At 38.6% G+C, this 18,041-nt stretch overlaps 1 protein-coding gene across 3 annotated transcripts in view; it reads left to right on the forward strand.

Annotated features, from left to right (window-relative positions):
• LOC150074975 (ATP-binding cassette sub-family C member 1-like) overlaps positions 1-18,041 on the forward strand; it is an 889,139-nt gene that overhangs the window by 240,059 nt on the left and 631,039 nt on the right. For 2 of the 3 annotated variants that reach the window (XM_090388347.1, XM_090388348.1), the window contains exon 7: positions 12,641-12,775. The exons of the other annotated variant lie outside the window; for it this stretch is intronic. In XM_090388347.1, coding sequence (XP_090244473.1) covers positions 12,641-12,775 — 135 coding nt within the window. The remainder of the gene's footprint in view (positions 1-12,640; positions 12,776-18,041) is intronic. 3 annotated transcript variants of the gene reach the window in all.

Raw genomic sequence — 18,041 nt, forward strand, 5'->3', positions numbered from 1 at the left:
CTTTGCATAACTCAGGACAGGTAGCCCTCATTTTGCGCTGATTCGCTATAATGCCAATCACTAAGCACAATGGTATTTTTTTTTGCAATTTTTTTATAAATTTTTATAAAGTTTAAAATCGTCACACAAATTTTATCGGTATCATACACCATTCATGTGATTTAGGACAATCTGAGCCAATCTGTAATTAACGCATTCGTATCAGAGACGAGAAAGATTCCCGCCCTCAGAGTAGCCACTCGTGAATGCAGGTGGTAAAGGTCCATGCGGTGAAGCATTCAGTTGGTTGTTGTTTACCCTATTTACACGTGTTGGAAATTAATTACACCAACATTTTTTTATTAATTGTGCTATTAATAAATTAAATAATAATAATAGTGATAGCCGTGTGTAGTTTTTTTCCAATCGTGTTATAAAGTTTTTAATTTAACAGAATAAAGACACGCCATGTCTGGTAAAAGTAGTTCATTAAAGAGGGCTTAAGAGGGGGGCTTAGAGGGGAACAGGTATCCTGTGTGTTATCAGACACTCAGCCTAAAACACTGATGGATCCAATATCTCTCTATTACAGAAGATTTAGGAGAAGTCCAGTTGGCCTGCCTCCCTAAAATCCACTCATGCACACCTCGTTGGTAAGCCCTGTTATGTTAGTTAGCTGGCAACGAACTTGTAGAGTGGGTCTCTTCAAGACGCCTGGTCAGCGTGAAGAGGAAAAGACCAAACACTCCAGCATGAGAGCACAACAATACAAATGGCCCTCAGTCCCCAGCAGCTTTCACTCTCCCTCTTACGGCAGTGAGAGGAACAGAGTGGAAGCAGAGGGTGCTAAGTATCTCTGGGTACGACCAGGCTGCTATGCACGGAAACTGAACTTGGCCTGTTATAACGTACGATCACTCATCGGTGAAGACAGAATATTAGAGCTGGAAAAGGAATTAGAAAATGTCAATTGGAATATCATCGGTTTGGCTGAAACAAGAAGAAGAAATGAATCACTTATAAGTTTATCAAGTGGAAATCTGCTGTACACCAATGGAAACAGTAAAAGGAGTGAAGATGGAGTTGGGTTTCTGGTCCATAAAGATTTTAAAAACAACATTTTGGAATTCAAAAGTACGTCACCAAGGGTGTCAAGGCTAATACTCAAGATTTCTAAGAGCTACAAGCTAAAGATTATAATGATTTATGCACCAACATCGAGCCATGATGATGAAGAGGTTGAAGAAATGTACACTGAAATTGAGTCTTCTAGATTAGCAGAAAACCCACTACACTATTATTATGGGGGACTTCAATGCTAAGGTTGGAAAAAGGCAAAACAGCGCAGAAAGAGGAACTATAGGAAATTTTGGAATTGGTGAAAGAAATAAGAGGAGAAAGACTTGTGGAATTTGCAGAATCTCAAGGACTGTCAGTAATGAACCCTTTTTTCAAGAAAAGGGTGAACAGAAAGTGGACATGGAAGAGTCCAAATGGATTAACAACTAATGAAATCGACTTCATCCTCACTAACAGAAGATATATTGTGAATGATGTTACCTTCCTGAATAAGGTAAATGTTGGAGGTGATCACAGAATGGTAAGATGTACACTTGATATAGATGTAGGAAAGGAAAAAACTGACTCGAGTAAATAATACAAAGGTCTTTGAGATAACAGAGGAGGAGAAAAAGCAGTATGTACTGGAACTTAAAAACAAGTTTGAGCTTCTGCTCAGGACCAAGATATCAACGAGGAATATTACAACTTTCTGAAAGTGATAAAGCCCAAGAAACCTATAGGGAAACAGAAATCCAAAGAAGAAAAAATTAGTCAAGAAACACTTGTCATGATGAACCGAAGACGACAAATGAAGAGCAAGAAAAACACTGACGGAGAAAATTCAGTATACTGAGTTATGCAAAGCCATTAGAAAGAGACTCAGAGAGGATATAAGAAGATTTAACACAAGAAAAGTAGAACAAGCATTAAGGGAAAACAAAGGATTTAAATCAGCAGCCATGAGCAGTAATACAGAAAGAGAAATGATACTGAAACTGAAGAATAGCGATGGTGTACTTATAAACAGCAGAGAAAGCATAATTCAAATAGCAGAAGACTACTATAGAGAATTATACAAGGAGCGAGGGAATGATACCAGAAGTGGGGAAGATGGATTGCAAAGTAGCAACACATACGACATACCTGATATTCTTCCTGATGAGGTAGAACATGCATTGAAGAAAATGAAGAATTGGAATTCAATTCTTCCAACCAACGGGTTTCTCTGAGTAACTTTATACGTATTATTGTTCTGTAAAAGATCCATTGCTGTTCTGTAAAATTGCATTATTGTTCTGTAAAAGATCCATACCTGCGGACAAGGGCAGATCGACGGTTGTCCTAAACAAAGAAGACTAGCAATGGATCTTTTACAGAACAATAATACGTATAAAGTTACTCAGAGAAACCCGTTGGTTGGCCTAGAGCGGCGCGTTAATAAACTGGTACAGGATTGGTTAAAGGCAGAGAAGATTTCCAGGGAGACCTTTTGGTTCTTACATGCTACTGGATGTCAACTCCCGAGGTTTTATGGACTTCCAAAAACTCATAAGACAGAAGTCCCACTCAGACCTATTGTATCATTTATAGGAAGCCCCACATATGCTTTGTCAGGGTATTTGGCTAAATTGATTTCGCCTATAGTGGGCCAGTCCAACTATGTCATAAAAGACAGTAAAGAATTTGTGAATTTTGTGAAAGATTTGACTGTAAATGAAAACGACAGCATGATTTCTTTTGATGTGGTGTCACTATTCACATGCATTCCAATTAAACATGGAATGTATTGTGTTAGAAGATCTTCGAGTAATGATGTCTCTTTGGGTAGTAGATCGCTTTTAAACGTAGGGGATATTTGTTCGGGTGTGGAACTTTGTCTGGCCAGCACCACTATGGTGTACCAAGGTGGTTATGTACAAACAGGTTCACAGTACAGCCATGGGATCTCCTATTAGTGCCATCGTGGCCAATCTGGCCATGGAGGAGTTAGAGGACAGGGTTTTTAGTGGATGTCAGTTTCCCATAAAGAAATGGAAAAGGTATGTTGATGATACCTTTACCGTGGTCCAGAAGGGGAGAGAGGATGGTGCACTCCATTGGCTTAATAGCTTCTCCCAATTTATACAATTTACCTCAGAGGTGGAAACAGGAGGTACCCTTCCTTTCTTGGATGTACTGGTCTCTAGGGTAGGCCCTAGGCTAAAAACTTCTGTGTTTAAAAAACCTATGTGCAGAGGCCAGTACACCCATTATAGTTCAGCACAAGCTGGGCAGCATAAGAATAGTGTAGTGAAAGCTCTACTAGATAGAGCAGGGTCACACTGCACCACCTCTGAGGACAAAGAATGTGAAATTAGACGGGTCACAGCAGACCTTAGAAAATGCGGATACCCCCAGAGGATCATAGACAGATTTAGTAGAGGAATAGAGTCTAACCGTCAGGAACCGTTTGTTCCTGTCGCTACCGCATACATTCCTTACTATCCGGGCGTTACTGAGCATCTCGCTAGAATTTTGCGGGGCTATAAAACACGGTGTGTGCAGCTTCCTGGGCGGAGATTGCACACAGTGTTGTCTCAGGTAAAAGACCCAATAGCAAAGGACCTGAGTAGTGGAGTAGTATACAGGATAAAATGCCCGGATTGTGGGGAGTGTCATGTGGGCGAGACAAAACGACGGCTCAAGGATCGTCTGGGGGAGCATGCAAATGCTATAAAAACCGCTGATTACAATAAGTCTGCTGTGGCCGAACATTTTTGGGAGAAGCAGCATCAAATTTCCCCAGAGGATGCGGTTATCATGGATCGAGCGCATGGGTTCTGGAACCGTAAATGGCTCGAGAGCCTACGAATCTGTTCATCCGACCACAATATTATGAATAGGGACAGAGGTATGCGTATGCATCCTCTGTTTGAAACTATTATCCTAAGTACGGATGAACGGTTTTGCTTAACACGTTCCCGAGCTATTTCCGCTTCCAGTTCAGACCATGCGCCGACTGCACCACGTGTATAGGTACCGTGAGCCTGTTATATATATGGACATGCTGCAGGAAGTTTTGTTACTGCTGAGGAAGGGAGCGCAAGCTTCCGAAAGCTCCAGAGATTTTTATCGCTTTTAATCCGGTTTATTTTAGTGTATTTTATCTCAAGGATTTTATCACAGTTTAATGTTTTTACATGTATATTTAATATAATAGCAGTTTTTGTAAATATTTATTTTATTTTAATATGTAAATAAATATTTTAGTTACAGTAAATACTTATTCTTATGGTTGGTGTGAGCTGATTTAATACTAAAACAGTTAGTAAGGATGCCACGGAAAGGAAAATAATGATTGAACGAGCAGTAATTGAAAAGGTGGAGTCATATACTTATCTGGGACAAGTTATTAGCTGTAATAATGATAAATGGCTGGAAGTCAAGAGAAGAATAAATTTTGGATGGATAGCATTCAGGAAATATAGTCACATACTGAAGAGCAATATCCCAGTTTGTCTGAAACGTAAAATAATCAATCAATGTATACTCCCCACCATGACTTATGGAAGTGAAACTTGGGCACTCACCAAAAGAATGGAAGAGAAGCTGAGAAGAATGGAACGAATTATACACAGCGAAGAATGGAACGAATTATATTGGGAATCATACTGTTAGATAAGAAGAGAAACACATGGATTAGGCAGCAAACTCAAGTAAAGGACATTCTTATCAAAACTAAAGAACTAAAATGGTCTTGGGCAGGACACATAGCTCGAAGACATGATGACAGATGGACTAAGAAAATAACAGAATGGTATCCAAGAGGAGCTAGAAGAAAACCTGGAAGACAAAGGCGGAGATGGATAGATGAAATTCATGAGTTTTTGAGTAGTAAATGGATGGCCAGTGTTCAAAACAGAAGGAACTGGAAAGTTGCTGGAGAGGCCTTCATCCTGCAGTGGATTGAAAATGGCTGATGATGATGAGTTCATTAAATCCTAGTGCAATATTCAGAGGATAGAATCTAATAAAAGTCACCCTAATGTGTGTATGTGTGTACTATTACTACAACAATGAAGAATGCTAATAAAATAAAACAATCGATGCAAAGTGGTAGGTAAAATTTGTGGTGCCCGGAACGTAACCCTGTGATTTCCGGTTGACTCCATTATGTAAAGGGTTCCATTTGTGCCTGTCTCCCCCCCCGTCCCTCCTTGTCAGTGTTTATCTTGCTCTTCTTTTGTCACCTTCAGTTCATCATGACAAATGTTTCTTGCCTAATTTTTTCTTCTTTGGATTTCTTTTTACCTATAGGTTTCTTGGGCTTTATCTCTTTCAGAAAGGCGTTATATTCCTTTTCGATATCTTGGTCCTGAGCAGTCTGCAGAAGCTCAAACGTTTTCTTAAGTTCCAGTATATACTGCTTTTTCGCCTCTTCTGTTATCTCAAAGACCTTCATATTATTTACTTGAGTCTTACATTTATATCAAGTGTATATCTTACCATTCTGTGATCACTTCCAACATTTACCTTATTCAGGATGGTAACATCCTTCACGATATATCTACTGTTAGTGAGGATGAAGTTGTTTTCATTAGTTGTTAATCCATTTGGACTCTTCCATGGCCACTTTTTGTTCATTACTGACAGTCCTCGAGATTCTGAATTCCACATATCTTTCACCTCTCATTTCTTTCACCAATTCCAATATATCCTATAGTCCCCCTTTCTGTGCTGTTTTGTCTTTTTCCAACCTTGGCATTGAAGTCCCCCATAATGATAGTGTAGTGGGTTTTCTGCTCATCTAGACGACTCAGTTTCTATGTACATTTCTTCAACCTCTTCATCATCATGGCTCGATGTTGGTGCATAAATCATTATAACCTTTAGCTTGTACCTCTTAGAAATCCTGAGTATTAGTCTTGACACCCTTGGTGATGTACTTTTGAATTCCAAAATGTTGTTTTTTATATCTTTATTGTTTCAGAAAGCCAACTCCACCTTCGCTCCTTTCACTGTTTCCATTGGTGTACAGCAGATTTCCACTTGATAAACTTATAATTGATTCATTTCTTCTTCTTATTTCAGCCAAACCGATGATATTCCAATTCAACTTTTCTAATTCCTTTTCCAGCTCTAATATCCTGTCTTCACCGATGAGCGAACTTACGTTGTAACAGGCCAAGTTCAGTTTCCATGCATGGCAGCCTAGTCGTACCCAGAGATTCTGATCCTCTCGCTGCCGTAAGAGGGGGGAGTGAAAGCCACTGGCGACTGAGGGCCATTTGTTTCATCGTACTGTCATGGTGGGTTTGGTCTTTTCCTCTTCACGCTGACCAGATGTCTTGAAGAGAACCACTTTGTCACCTTAGTGACGTAACAGGGCTTACCATCAAGAAGGTATACATGAGCGGATTTTTTGGAGGCAGGCCAACTGGACTTCTAAATATTCTGTAATAGAAAGATATTGGATCCATCAGTGTTTTAGACTGATTGTCTGGTAACACACACAATACCCGTTTCCCTCTAATATTGAATCTGTTTGGCATGAAAAGGCCCAATTGTGATGATCATAACTAACAACTATACACACAGCTAGCCAGTTAATCAGAATATCTTATAATAGTGGATTTTAACTTTCTAGATATTGACTGTACCTTGTGGGTTAGTCACTCACACAATATCAATACTTTTGTGGGCTCTTGTTGCCTCTCTACACCAGCATAATAGAGACAAGTGAAAGCAGTATGCTTGATCTGATTATCTATAACAATCATTCATGCATATGCATTAGCAACTTGCAGATAAAAGACACACTAGGTGGCAGTGATCCCAGTGTATTGATGTCAGATCTTACTTAAAGATGTAACTACTTTTATTGGTAAGGGAAAGGGCTTTTGTTTAGGTGACTACAGCAGTCTCAGACAGTTTTTAAATTCTATACGATGGAACCAACTAATGATGTTATTAACAACGAATTCTAAACGGAAACACTAGGTTTTTAATACCAACAAAGAAATACTGTTCAAGGCTAAGACCTGAATTGGTTATCAGTTGTAATGAGACTCATTGCAGTGAAGAAAAATGCATTGGACACATTGTCAAATGATACATTTTTTTTTACTTCTGTAAACAGAAGTTATGGGTTGATTCACATTGGTGCACTAGATATGAATGGATTCAGTGCTAATAATCCTGTTCAGATTGCGGACAAAATTGAATGGGTATTCTGTATCTACATTCGCACATGGGGAATTTTTTAGGTTGTTGTTGTTGTTGTTATTTGGTTTTTAGGAGCATTATCAACTAAGGCCATATTGCTCTGGGGATATGCATGGTCATTTCCTGACCTTTCCGCATCCTCCGTATTTGGTGGTCACAGGCTCGAACCCCGGTCTGATCAAGAAGCGTGTGCTACGCACTGCTGCTCCTGTCCGCCTGGCTACGGAGGCACCAATTTTTTAGGGATGAGGATCCCATGAGTGAGTCCTGTTTGGGTGGAAGCTGAATGATTTTTGATAACTGAGAGTAAAGTCGAGGAGAAATTGTTGAAGGTAAATGCATAAAAGGCTTCTAACCAGATGGGATATAACCAGTTATATTAAACGAGGCAGCAAAAAGGTAAGCAAACCTTTAGCTATGATTATGAGTGCATTCTATACTTTGTATAGAGTTAAAATATACAACCTTTGTTTGGTACATTATGGCCTCTAGTTTCCCCTGCTTTATGAAGCCCACAACGGACTAAATGTAATGATGTCTTCATTCTGGCAGCTCATAAGCTCTGTTTGCTGTATGGAGAGATGTCTTTCAACCAATAACTTCTGCTGCGTCCAATGATACTGAATTTCCTCAACTCTGTTTTCACTTCAACATTCTTCTCTTCTCTCTTTTTTTTTTTTTTTATGTGTGATCACATATCTTTGGCATCATCCTCGGCCACTTCAAGTCCATAGCTTTACCAAGAAAGACAATTTCTCAATCACCATTAGCCTCTTCAAAGCTTTCCATCTTCTATGGCTGGCCGCAGTGGTTTCCGAACTGCGCTCAGGCAGTGAATTGAGACTTCTTACCTTGTTGTGACAATATTTCTCTCTCTCTCTCTCTCTCTCTCTCTCTCTCTCTCTCTCTCTCTCTCTCTCTCTCTCTCTAGGATGTTGAACTTTGGCTTCCAAAATTCCTTCATTGTCATGTCATAATCCCATGATATATGTTTGTGGAATTTTCTGTATGTCCAGATCCTCTTGAAGAAGGAGAAACAACACCACTTGTGTGACCCAGCCTATATGTATCAAGGAAGTGTTAGCCGGCAGGCACACTTTGATGAAATCAGATTTGCATTTCAATGAAGCAGTAATTTTGGGGTCATGACAAGTTGCATTATCCAAACAGCAGAGCCTTGAGTGCAAGCTATAGGGGTCACGTACTTCTTTGCAGCCGGACCAAAAATTTCAGTTATCCTGCTTTGCAGTTGGAATTCCAGGAGAATTTACCTGGATGAACTTTTGTTGCTTTAACACGCTGAGATTTTCTAAGTGATACACAATCATGGGGCTTGAAAGTCACCAGAAGCATTAAGCACCCATAACTTATCCTTCATTGGCTTATGCCCTGGCAAAGAAGCTTTATCCTTATTTATATAAATTCTCTTTGCGATCTTCTTTTAAAAGAGGCCAATCCACATTGAACACTTAGTAAGAAAGATAGATTTCCTCCTCATCAACCTCAAAAAAACTCAGCCTTGAATTTGTCTGCTACTTCTTTATGTACACTTGCAGCTTCACCATACTGAGGTATGCATTTAATTTTAGAAGTCTTGAAATTCTTAAACCATCCTATCAGCTCCAACGCCTTCAAAATGAGAATCAGATGATTGAGTAGTATTACATTTTAATTAATCATAAATGGCTTTAGCCCTGTTACATATAAATTTATAACTTATAGATTTGCCTCTCATTTGTTTTACTTGGATTCATAGTATTAATAGCTTTCCCATTTCTACAATAAATTTCTTCTCATTGAAAATAATTTATTGCATTGGTTATATATATATATAGTGAGAGAGAGAGAGAGCGCGCCTCTGTATATGGATTTCTCATTTATTATTATATATAAATCATGTGTCAATAATTTTAATAAACCCTGTCCCCTTGTTTTTTGTGTCAACTTTCTTCAGACCTTTTGTAAATATTTGTGGCACTAAATGAAAAATGAAAAATCTTTTATATAAAGATATACTGTAAATTAAGCAGCCTCTGTAGCCAATTTTTTAAGAGTGGGAGTGCAGTAGCACAGCACACTCTCTTTGAGTAGACTAGGGTTCAAGCCCCTGACTTGTAAATATGGTCGATCTGCCAACCTGCACTGGACCAGCATGCCAGAGTATGGTCCATTTATCTCAACATGAATTGTTGAGGAGGCTTCCATCCTGTAGTGGATTGATAATGGCTGCTGCTTACCGTACCTTATTTTGTGAATTGAGCACTCATAGACCTTAAAGTCACCACTGTAGGCACCCATTCCCATAAGAGCCTTAAACTTGCTGTTTGTGGGCATCTTTAGCATTAGTAGAGGCATTTGATGCAAGAAAGCAAGCTTATCCAGCATCAGCCAAAAAAAAAAAAAAAAAACCCCACTTCCACTTCACCCCTCTGTTCGTTCAAAATACCTGTCCAGCTGAGCCTTAAACTTATTTAGGCTATCAACCTCCACGACAAGGGACGGAAGTCTGTTCCACCAACCAACCACCCGCTGGCTAAAGGCAAATTTCCGCACGTCTATCCTACATCTGTCTTTCCTCAATTTGAATTTATGCCCTCTCAGGTGATTATTCTGAGCTAGAGGAAGAATCCCATCAGCATTGAGCATGCTCAAACCATTCAAGGCTTTATACACCTCAATCAGATCACCTCGCTGGTGCCTAGTCTCCAGACACCGTAATTTGCAAAACTTAAGCCTTTCTTCGTAAGAGCACCCCTTTGTTCCATTCACTAATCTTGTTGCCCTTCTCTGTACTCGTTCCAGCAGCTCTACATCCTTCTTGAAATGAGGCCTCCAGACCTGTATACAGTACTCTAGGTGTGGCCTGACCATTGCCTTATACAAGGGAATAATCACCTCCTTATCCCTGCTGGAAAAATTCCTGTATATGATTGACAATACTCCATGAGCTACTCTTGCAGCCTGTCTGCACTGCTCAGAGAACTTCATATCTGCCTGCACAACCACCCCCAAGTCCCTTTCATTCTCTACCACTGTCAGTGTAGTACCACAGAGTTGATACGTTGCTCTGGGGTTGCTGTTTCCCATGTGTAGTACTTTACATTTGTCAATGTTAAACTTCATTTGCCACCTCTCAGCCCATCTGCTCAACCATTCCAGATCCTGTTGCAGCAGCATAGTGTCAGTAGTGTCCTTGACAACCCTGCCAACCTTTGTATCGTCTGCAAACTTGGACATTAAGTTTGATATACCATCATCAATATCATTTATAAATACAGAAAACAATAATGGACCCAACACTGAGCCCTGAGGGACTCCACTAATAACATTAGTCCACGATGAGCAGTGTCCATTGAATACCACTCTCTGTCTTCTCCCCCTCAACCACCCCTTTATCCATAGCAGCAATTTCCCTCCAATGTCACACTGCTCCAATTTGTGTAGCAGTCTTCCATGTGCAACAGTATCAAAAGCCTTTCTAAGATCCAAGTATATAATATCAAAGCTATTCCCTGCATCCAGTTCTTTTGTGACTGCATCATAGTATCCAATTAAATTGGTCAGGCAAGACTTCCCCTTAACAAAACCATGCTGTGTCCGAGCTATAACTGAAGTCTTGTCTAAATGATCCTGCAGTGCTTCTTTAACCAGTGCCTCCATTAATTTTCCTGGAACAGAAGTTAAGCTCACAGGTCTATAATTACTTGTGTCAGCCTTTGATCCTCCTTTGTGAATTGGGGTCACATTTGCACATCTCCAGTCTATGGGTACCTCCCCTGAGTCCAAGGAAGCTCTCATAATTATGGCTAAGGGTTTGCTTACTTCCTTTGCTGCCTCCTTTAATATAACTGGATAGATCCCATCCACCCCGGGTGCCTTTCTTGTGTTTATCTTCAACAATTTCTCCTCCACTTTACTTCCAGTTATTTCAAGATTCTGTAGCTTACTGCTAGAGTTGACTACACCTCTGGCATTCCCCTCGCTGAATAACTCCTCACGTGTGAATGTCGATGCAAAATATTCATTTAGTTTGTTAGCTACCTGAGCAGAATCATCAACAGTTGACCCATCAATATCAAGTGGACCAATCTGATTCATCCCCTTCCTTCTAGAGTTTACATAAGTAAAGAACTCTTTGCTGTTTTTCTTTGCATCCCTTGCCAAGGATTTCTCGTAATCTGCCTTCGCCTGCCTAACCTCCTTTGTAACTTCGTTGCATATCACCTTGTATCTATCATAGGCTTCTGTGTCATGTGTTAATTTGTAAGTATCCCATGCATTTTTCTTCTCTGCCATATGCCTAATGAGTTCATCTGACATTCATTTTGGCCTAAACCTTGAACAATATTTCTTAGTTGGTATGTAAAGCCTAGTAGCTCCAAGATAAGTTCTTTGAATGCTTCCCATTTTGAATTTGCTGTTGGTAACATCATCAGTTGGTCCCACTGTATAGAATTTAAATACTGTCCATCGTAGTCACCTTTACGGAAGCAATAACCCTTCCCTTTACCCCTAATGGTAGTTACCTCTTTGAGTAAATCCCACTTCAGCACACTGTGATCACTGCCACCTAGTGGTTCATTTATCTGCAGATTCTTAATGCATGAAGAATCACTGCTGATAATCAAATCAAGAGTATTACTCCCTCTAGTTGCCTCCCAAACATGCTGATGTAGAAAACAATCATCCAATAAATCCACAAAAGCCCTGCTAGTGTGTGAGTGACCAGCCCCCAAATTCCAGTCAATATCTGGGAAATTAAAATCTCCCATTATAAGACTCTCTGATTTACTGGCCCATTCTATTTCCCTGTACAGTTTCTTATTATACTCATCAGAGTCATTAGGCCTATAGCACACTCCTACTCTCAATTTTGATCTCCCAATGCTTATGTCACACCAAAGTGACTCAACTCTGCACTGTCCACTGATGTTGACTGGCTTCACTTCCTTGGTTTTTATGTGTTTCATAACTAATAGCATAACCCCTTCCCCCTTCCTATTCTGTCTATCCTTTCTGTAGACGTACTCCCCAAATTCCAGTTCTGCATCCCTTATATCTCTGACACCACGTCTCTGATATCCCAAGAATATCTGCCTTTGATGTTTTGAGCAATACCTCAAATTCATCAAATTTGTTTATTAAACTCCTAGCATTGGTGTTCTTTGGGAAAGTAACTTTGTGAATAGTGAGGTCCTTCCTTTATGGCCAATATTTTTAGGTAGTATTGTAGCATTGATTGCAGTGTTATTTGTTTACAAGATAATCTATTTGATAGTTTTATTTATGGCTCATAATATTAATCAATGATTATAATAACACTCATATTTGCTGTATTTAATTGTTCAAATTTTTCAAGTTTGATTATTTTTCTCTATGTATTATTTTTTTAAAGTGTAATTATAACTGGAAGGAAGCAGGCCTTAACTTATGAAGATTTATGGTCCCTTAGCTATGAAGACAGGTGTGAAAATGTCATTCCAAAGTTCAACAAATACTGGGATCAGTATCGGCTTAAATCACAAACTAGGTAAAAGCACTGATAAAATTGAATAAAGGCAACTAAGCTGCTCTCATGGTAAGGGAGAAGTGTGTTATAGCATTGTGAAATTGTGTTAGATTAGTACTGAAATACAGGTATGCCTTGCCTAACAGGTTTAATTTGAAGCTGAGTTATCTGAAATGTTTAACTTAAATTACACTGTGAATGTGTTTATCAGACACATTCACAGTGTAATTTAAGTTAAACATTTCAGATTCACATTCACTTTTTTATTTTTTTATTTGCAAATGAAATCAAATCCTCCTGTGTACCCTTTTGCCCACCAGTATTCCCTAACTGATTATAATGTATATATATTCTGTTTTCATTTTGATATACCGTAACTATGAATTACAAGAAATTAAATTTTTGTTTGGCATTTAACAGATATCAGGCTAGCAAAAGTGTCTATCTTTCTTCTAATAAACTCCCATTCCTGTTGTATCTATGATGGGCCAGTGAAAGCTTACTGTGAACAATATTTTAAAAACACAGATGTTCGTATGTCTGCTAGAAGCCACATGAGTGTCTGTATTTCAGTTTGGCGGTGCCTCCGTAGCCAGGTGGGCAGGAGCAGTAGTGCGTAGCACCCGCTTCTTGATTAGACTGGGGTTTGAGCCCGTGACCACCAAATACGGAGGATGCGGAAAGGACAGGGAATGACCACCGCATATCCCCAGAGCAATATGGCCTTGCTAATGCTCCTAAAAACCAAATAACAACATTTCAGTTTGGCAGATGATGAAAAATTTTATCATCATTTGTTTCTCTTGTGTATATTTGTTTGATAAATAGTAACTTAGATAAGAAAATCATAATTAATAATAATTTATTTATCCCTATTTTGTTACACTTTTTTGGGAGATAACAGCAAAAAGGGAGGGAGAACACATAAGCCATTGACTTTTTAGGGGGTGTTCCATTAAAAAAAATGATGAATATACAATTGAAAAATATACAGTTCTGAAATTGTACAGGTAATGTTCAACAGAAAAGATATAAATAAATTGGAGTTTTTTGTACATTTCTTTACAAAAGATTTCGAAAAGCATCACTACTTAATATTATTGTGAACATTTTTACAATTAAATGAGGAGAGAAAAGAAAAATGATGAGATGTCTGCACAGAAATTTACAAACTATTTGCCAACTGCTTCCTTTAACATTTGTACATTATTTCCATGTTGGTGTTTTTAAAATCCAGTAGTTGAGTGGAAGGTAATTTGAAGCAGAAAACCCCGGTGATGTGTTCAATTAGTAGTTTCTTGAATTGATTTAGTAAAGTGACATTTTTGATTTTTGCAGTAAGTTTGTTCCAGGTTTTAGCACCTCTGTATTTTATACTTTTCTGACCTATGGCTTTTCAGAAAAGCGAAATCTTCAAGTTGGCTTCATTTCTTAGATTTTATGATATTTCTTCTTCTATGGTTATGAAAAAGGATCTGAAGAGAGGGAAACTCTGGTGTCTCCAATGCATTGTAAACAAATACCACCTCTGCTTTCTGTAGCAGTTGGTAGAGGAGTCTCACTTCCACGTATCTCGAACTAACTGATGCGTTCCAGGGAAGGCCCAAAATTGAATGAATGCATCGATTGAGAATGGAGTTGATTCTCGCAAGGTTTTCTTGGTACCCCATGAGATGATTCCTAGGTGAGATGCAGCTGAATTAAAGAAAGGAATACTAGTCTGAGAAGGGAAGGAGACACCCAGGCAGAGGCGCTGGCAAGTATTCCTGCTAGTGACGAAGTTTTCTTTCGTAGAGTTATCATCTGTTTACTCCAACTTAGCTTATCATGTAGACAGATACCCAGAAACTTGGTTTCATTTACTGTTTCAAGTTGTTTTTCTTTGTATGTTATGTCTAAATCAATATTTAGTGGCTTGTTTTTGGTTCTAAACACCATGTATTTTGATTTTTCTGGATTCAGTATAAGCTGATTCTTTTGAAGCCAACTATGCATCTGTTTGGCTGAAACAAGAAGAAGAAATGAATCACTTATAAGTTTATCAAGTGGAAATCTGCTGTACACCAATGGAAACAGTGAAAGGAGTGAAGGTGGAGTTGGGTTTCTGGTCCATAAAGATTTTAAAAACAACATTTTGGAATTCAAAAGTACATCACCAAGGGTGTCAAGACTAATACTCAAGATTTCTAAGAGGTACAAGCTAAAGATTATAATGATTTATGCACCAACATCGAGTCATGATGATGAAGAGGTTGAAGAAATGTACACTGAAATTGAGAGTCTTCTAGATGAGCAGAAAACCCACTACACTATTATTATGGGGGACTTCAATGCTAAGGTTGGAAAAAGGCAAAACAGCGCAGAAAGAGGAACTATAGGAAATTTTGGAATTGATGAAAGAAATAAAAGAGGTGAAAGATTTGTGGAATTTGCAGAATCTCAAGGAATGTCAGTAATGAACACTTTTTTCAAGAAAAGGGTGAACAGAAAGGTGACATGGAAGAGTCCAAATGGATTAACAACTAATGAAATCGACTTCATCCTCACTAACAGAAGATATATTGTGAATGATGTTACCTTCCTGAATAAGGTAAATGTTGGAAGTGATCACAGAATGGTAAGATGTACACTTGATATAGATGTAGGAAAGGAAAGGAAAAAACTGACTCGAGTAAATAATACAAAGGTCTTTGAAATAACAGAGGAGGAGAAAAAGCAGTATGTACTGGAACTTAAGAACAAGTTTGAGCTTCTGCAGACTGCTCAGGACCAAGATATCGACGAGGAATATTATAACTTTCTGAAAGTGATAAAGCCCAAGAAACCTATAGGGAAACAGAAATCCAAAGAAGAAAAAATTAGTCAAGAAACACTTGCCATGATGAACCAAAGACGACAAATGAAGAGCAAGAAAAACACTGACAGGGAGAAAATTGAGTATACTGAGTTATGCAAAGCCATTAGAAAGAGACTCAGAGAGGACATAAGAAGATTTAACACAAGAAAAGTAGAACAAGCATTAAGGGAAAACAAAGGATTTAAATCAGCAGCCATGAGCAGTAATACAGAAAGAGAAATGATACTCAAACTGAAGAATAGCGATGGTGTACTTATAAACAGCAAAGAAGGCATAATTCAAATAGCAGAAGACCACTATAGAGAATTATACAAGGAGCGAGGGAATGATACCAGCAGTGGGGAAGATGGATTGCAAAGTAGCAACACATACGACATACCCGATATTCTTCCTGATGAGGTAGAACATGCATTGAAGAAAATGAAGAATCGGAAAGCCCCGGGGGAAGATGAAGTTACTGTAGAGTTGTTAAAATTGGGAGGAAGAGACATAACACAAAAACTGGCAGGGCTGTTCACAAAGTGCATTAGAAAAGGTGTGATGCCTAAGCAGTGGAATAATGCAATCATAGTTTTGCTGCATAAGAAAGGAGATAAATCAGAAATTGGAAATTATAGACCAATTAGCTTGTTATCCCATATCTACAAGTTGTTCACAAGGGTCATTACTAACATATTAGAAAGAATACTTGATGAGAATCAACCGAAAGAGCAAGCTGGCTTTAGGACAGGATTCTCAACTATGGATCACCTTCACGTAATATCACAGCTAATGGAGAAAGCAAATGAATATAAAACACCATTATGCCTGGCATTTGTGGATTATGAAAGGCATTTGACTCCATACAGCATAAGGCAATGTTTCGGGCAGTGGAAAGACAAGGCATAGATACTCCATATATTATGATTTTGAAGAAAATATATGAGAGTGCTACATCCTTTATTAGACTAGACAAAGACAGTAGCAAATTTAAAATCGAGAAAGGAGTTCGACAAGGAGACACAATATCTCCGAAGCTGTTTACTGCTGCCCTTGAGGAAGCTTTCAGAAGATTAGACTGGTCGCAGAAAGGAGTCAATGTGAACGGAGAGTACCTAAACCATTTACGATTTGCAGATGACATTGTGGTCATAAGCCACGATCCCAAAGAATTAGAGGAAAATCTTAATCAATTATGCACAGTTAGTAAGGATTTTGGACTAAAGATGAATATGGCTAAAACAAAAGTAATGATGAAAAAGTATGCCATAATGGGACATAATGATTGAAGGAGCACGAAAAGGTGAATTCATATACTTATCTGGGACAAGTCATTAGCTGTAATAATGATAAATGGCTGGAAATCAAGAGAAAAATAAATTTTGGATGGATAGCATTTAGGAAATATATTCTTATATTGAAGAGCAATATCCCAGTTTGTCTGAAACGTAAAATAATGAATCAATGTATACTCCCCACCATGACTTATGGAAGTGAAACTTGGGCACTCACCAAAAGAATGGAAGAGAAGCTAAGAACTACACAGCGAAGAATGGAATGAATTATATTGGGACTCAGACTGTTAGATAAGAAGAGAAACACATGGATTAGGCAGCAAACTCAAGTAAAGGACATTCTTATCAAAACTAAAGAACTAAAATGGTCTTGGGCAGGACACATAGCTCGAAGACATGATGACAGATGGACTAAGAAAATAACAGAATGGTACCCAAGAGGAGCTAGAAGAAAACCTGGAAGACAAAGGCGGAGATGGATAGATGAAATTCATGAGTTTTTGAGTAGTAAATGGATGGCCAGTGCTCAAAACAGAAGGAACTGGAAAGTTGCTGGAGAGGCCTTCATCCTGCAGTGGATTGAAAATGGCTGATGATGATGATGATGATGCATCACAGAGAGCAAGACAGAGATTTTGAGTTGAAGCTGATTAGGGTCTTTATCTGTGATCAGGATGGAAATATCATTGGCATATGCTAATAGGTGAGAAGATGGAAGAAGAGAGAGAAATTCATCGATGTAAAGTACCAATAGGATACATCCAAGAAGTGAGCCTTGAGGTACTCCCCTGGAGAAATAGCAGATGTCGGAGTATGATTGATTTGTTCTTACGACAAACAGCTGATCAGTAAGGTAGTCTACAAGGAGAAGGTTAATTTTCCCTCTCAAGCCAACATTATTGAGTTTGTTAAGTAGGATGTTATGGTTTATGCAATCAAAAGCTTTAATCTAAGTCAAAAAACAGTGCTATAGCATAGTGACCCTTTTCAAGACTATCAATGATCCTTGAGCAGAAGTCAATAATTGCAAGATCAGTGGATCGTTTGGAGCAATAAGCATACTGTTGTTGATGGATGAGCTGATTTTCTTCAAGAAAACCCACGAGTCTGCTATGAAGAATTTTTTCGAATAATTTTTGTAAAAACTGAGCGTAGA

The sequence above is a fragment of the Mastigoproctus giganteus genome, chromosome 14, assembly GCF_048544385.1.
Source record: "Mastigoproctus giganteus isolate SK-2022 chromosome 14, ASM4854438v1, whole genome shotgun sequence".
Classification (NCBI taxonomy): Eukaryota; Metazoa; Arthropoda; class Arachnida; order Uropygi; family Thelyphonidae; genus Mastigoproctus; species Mastigoproctus giganteus.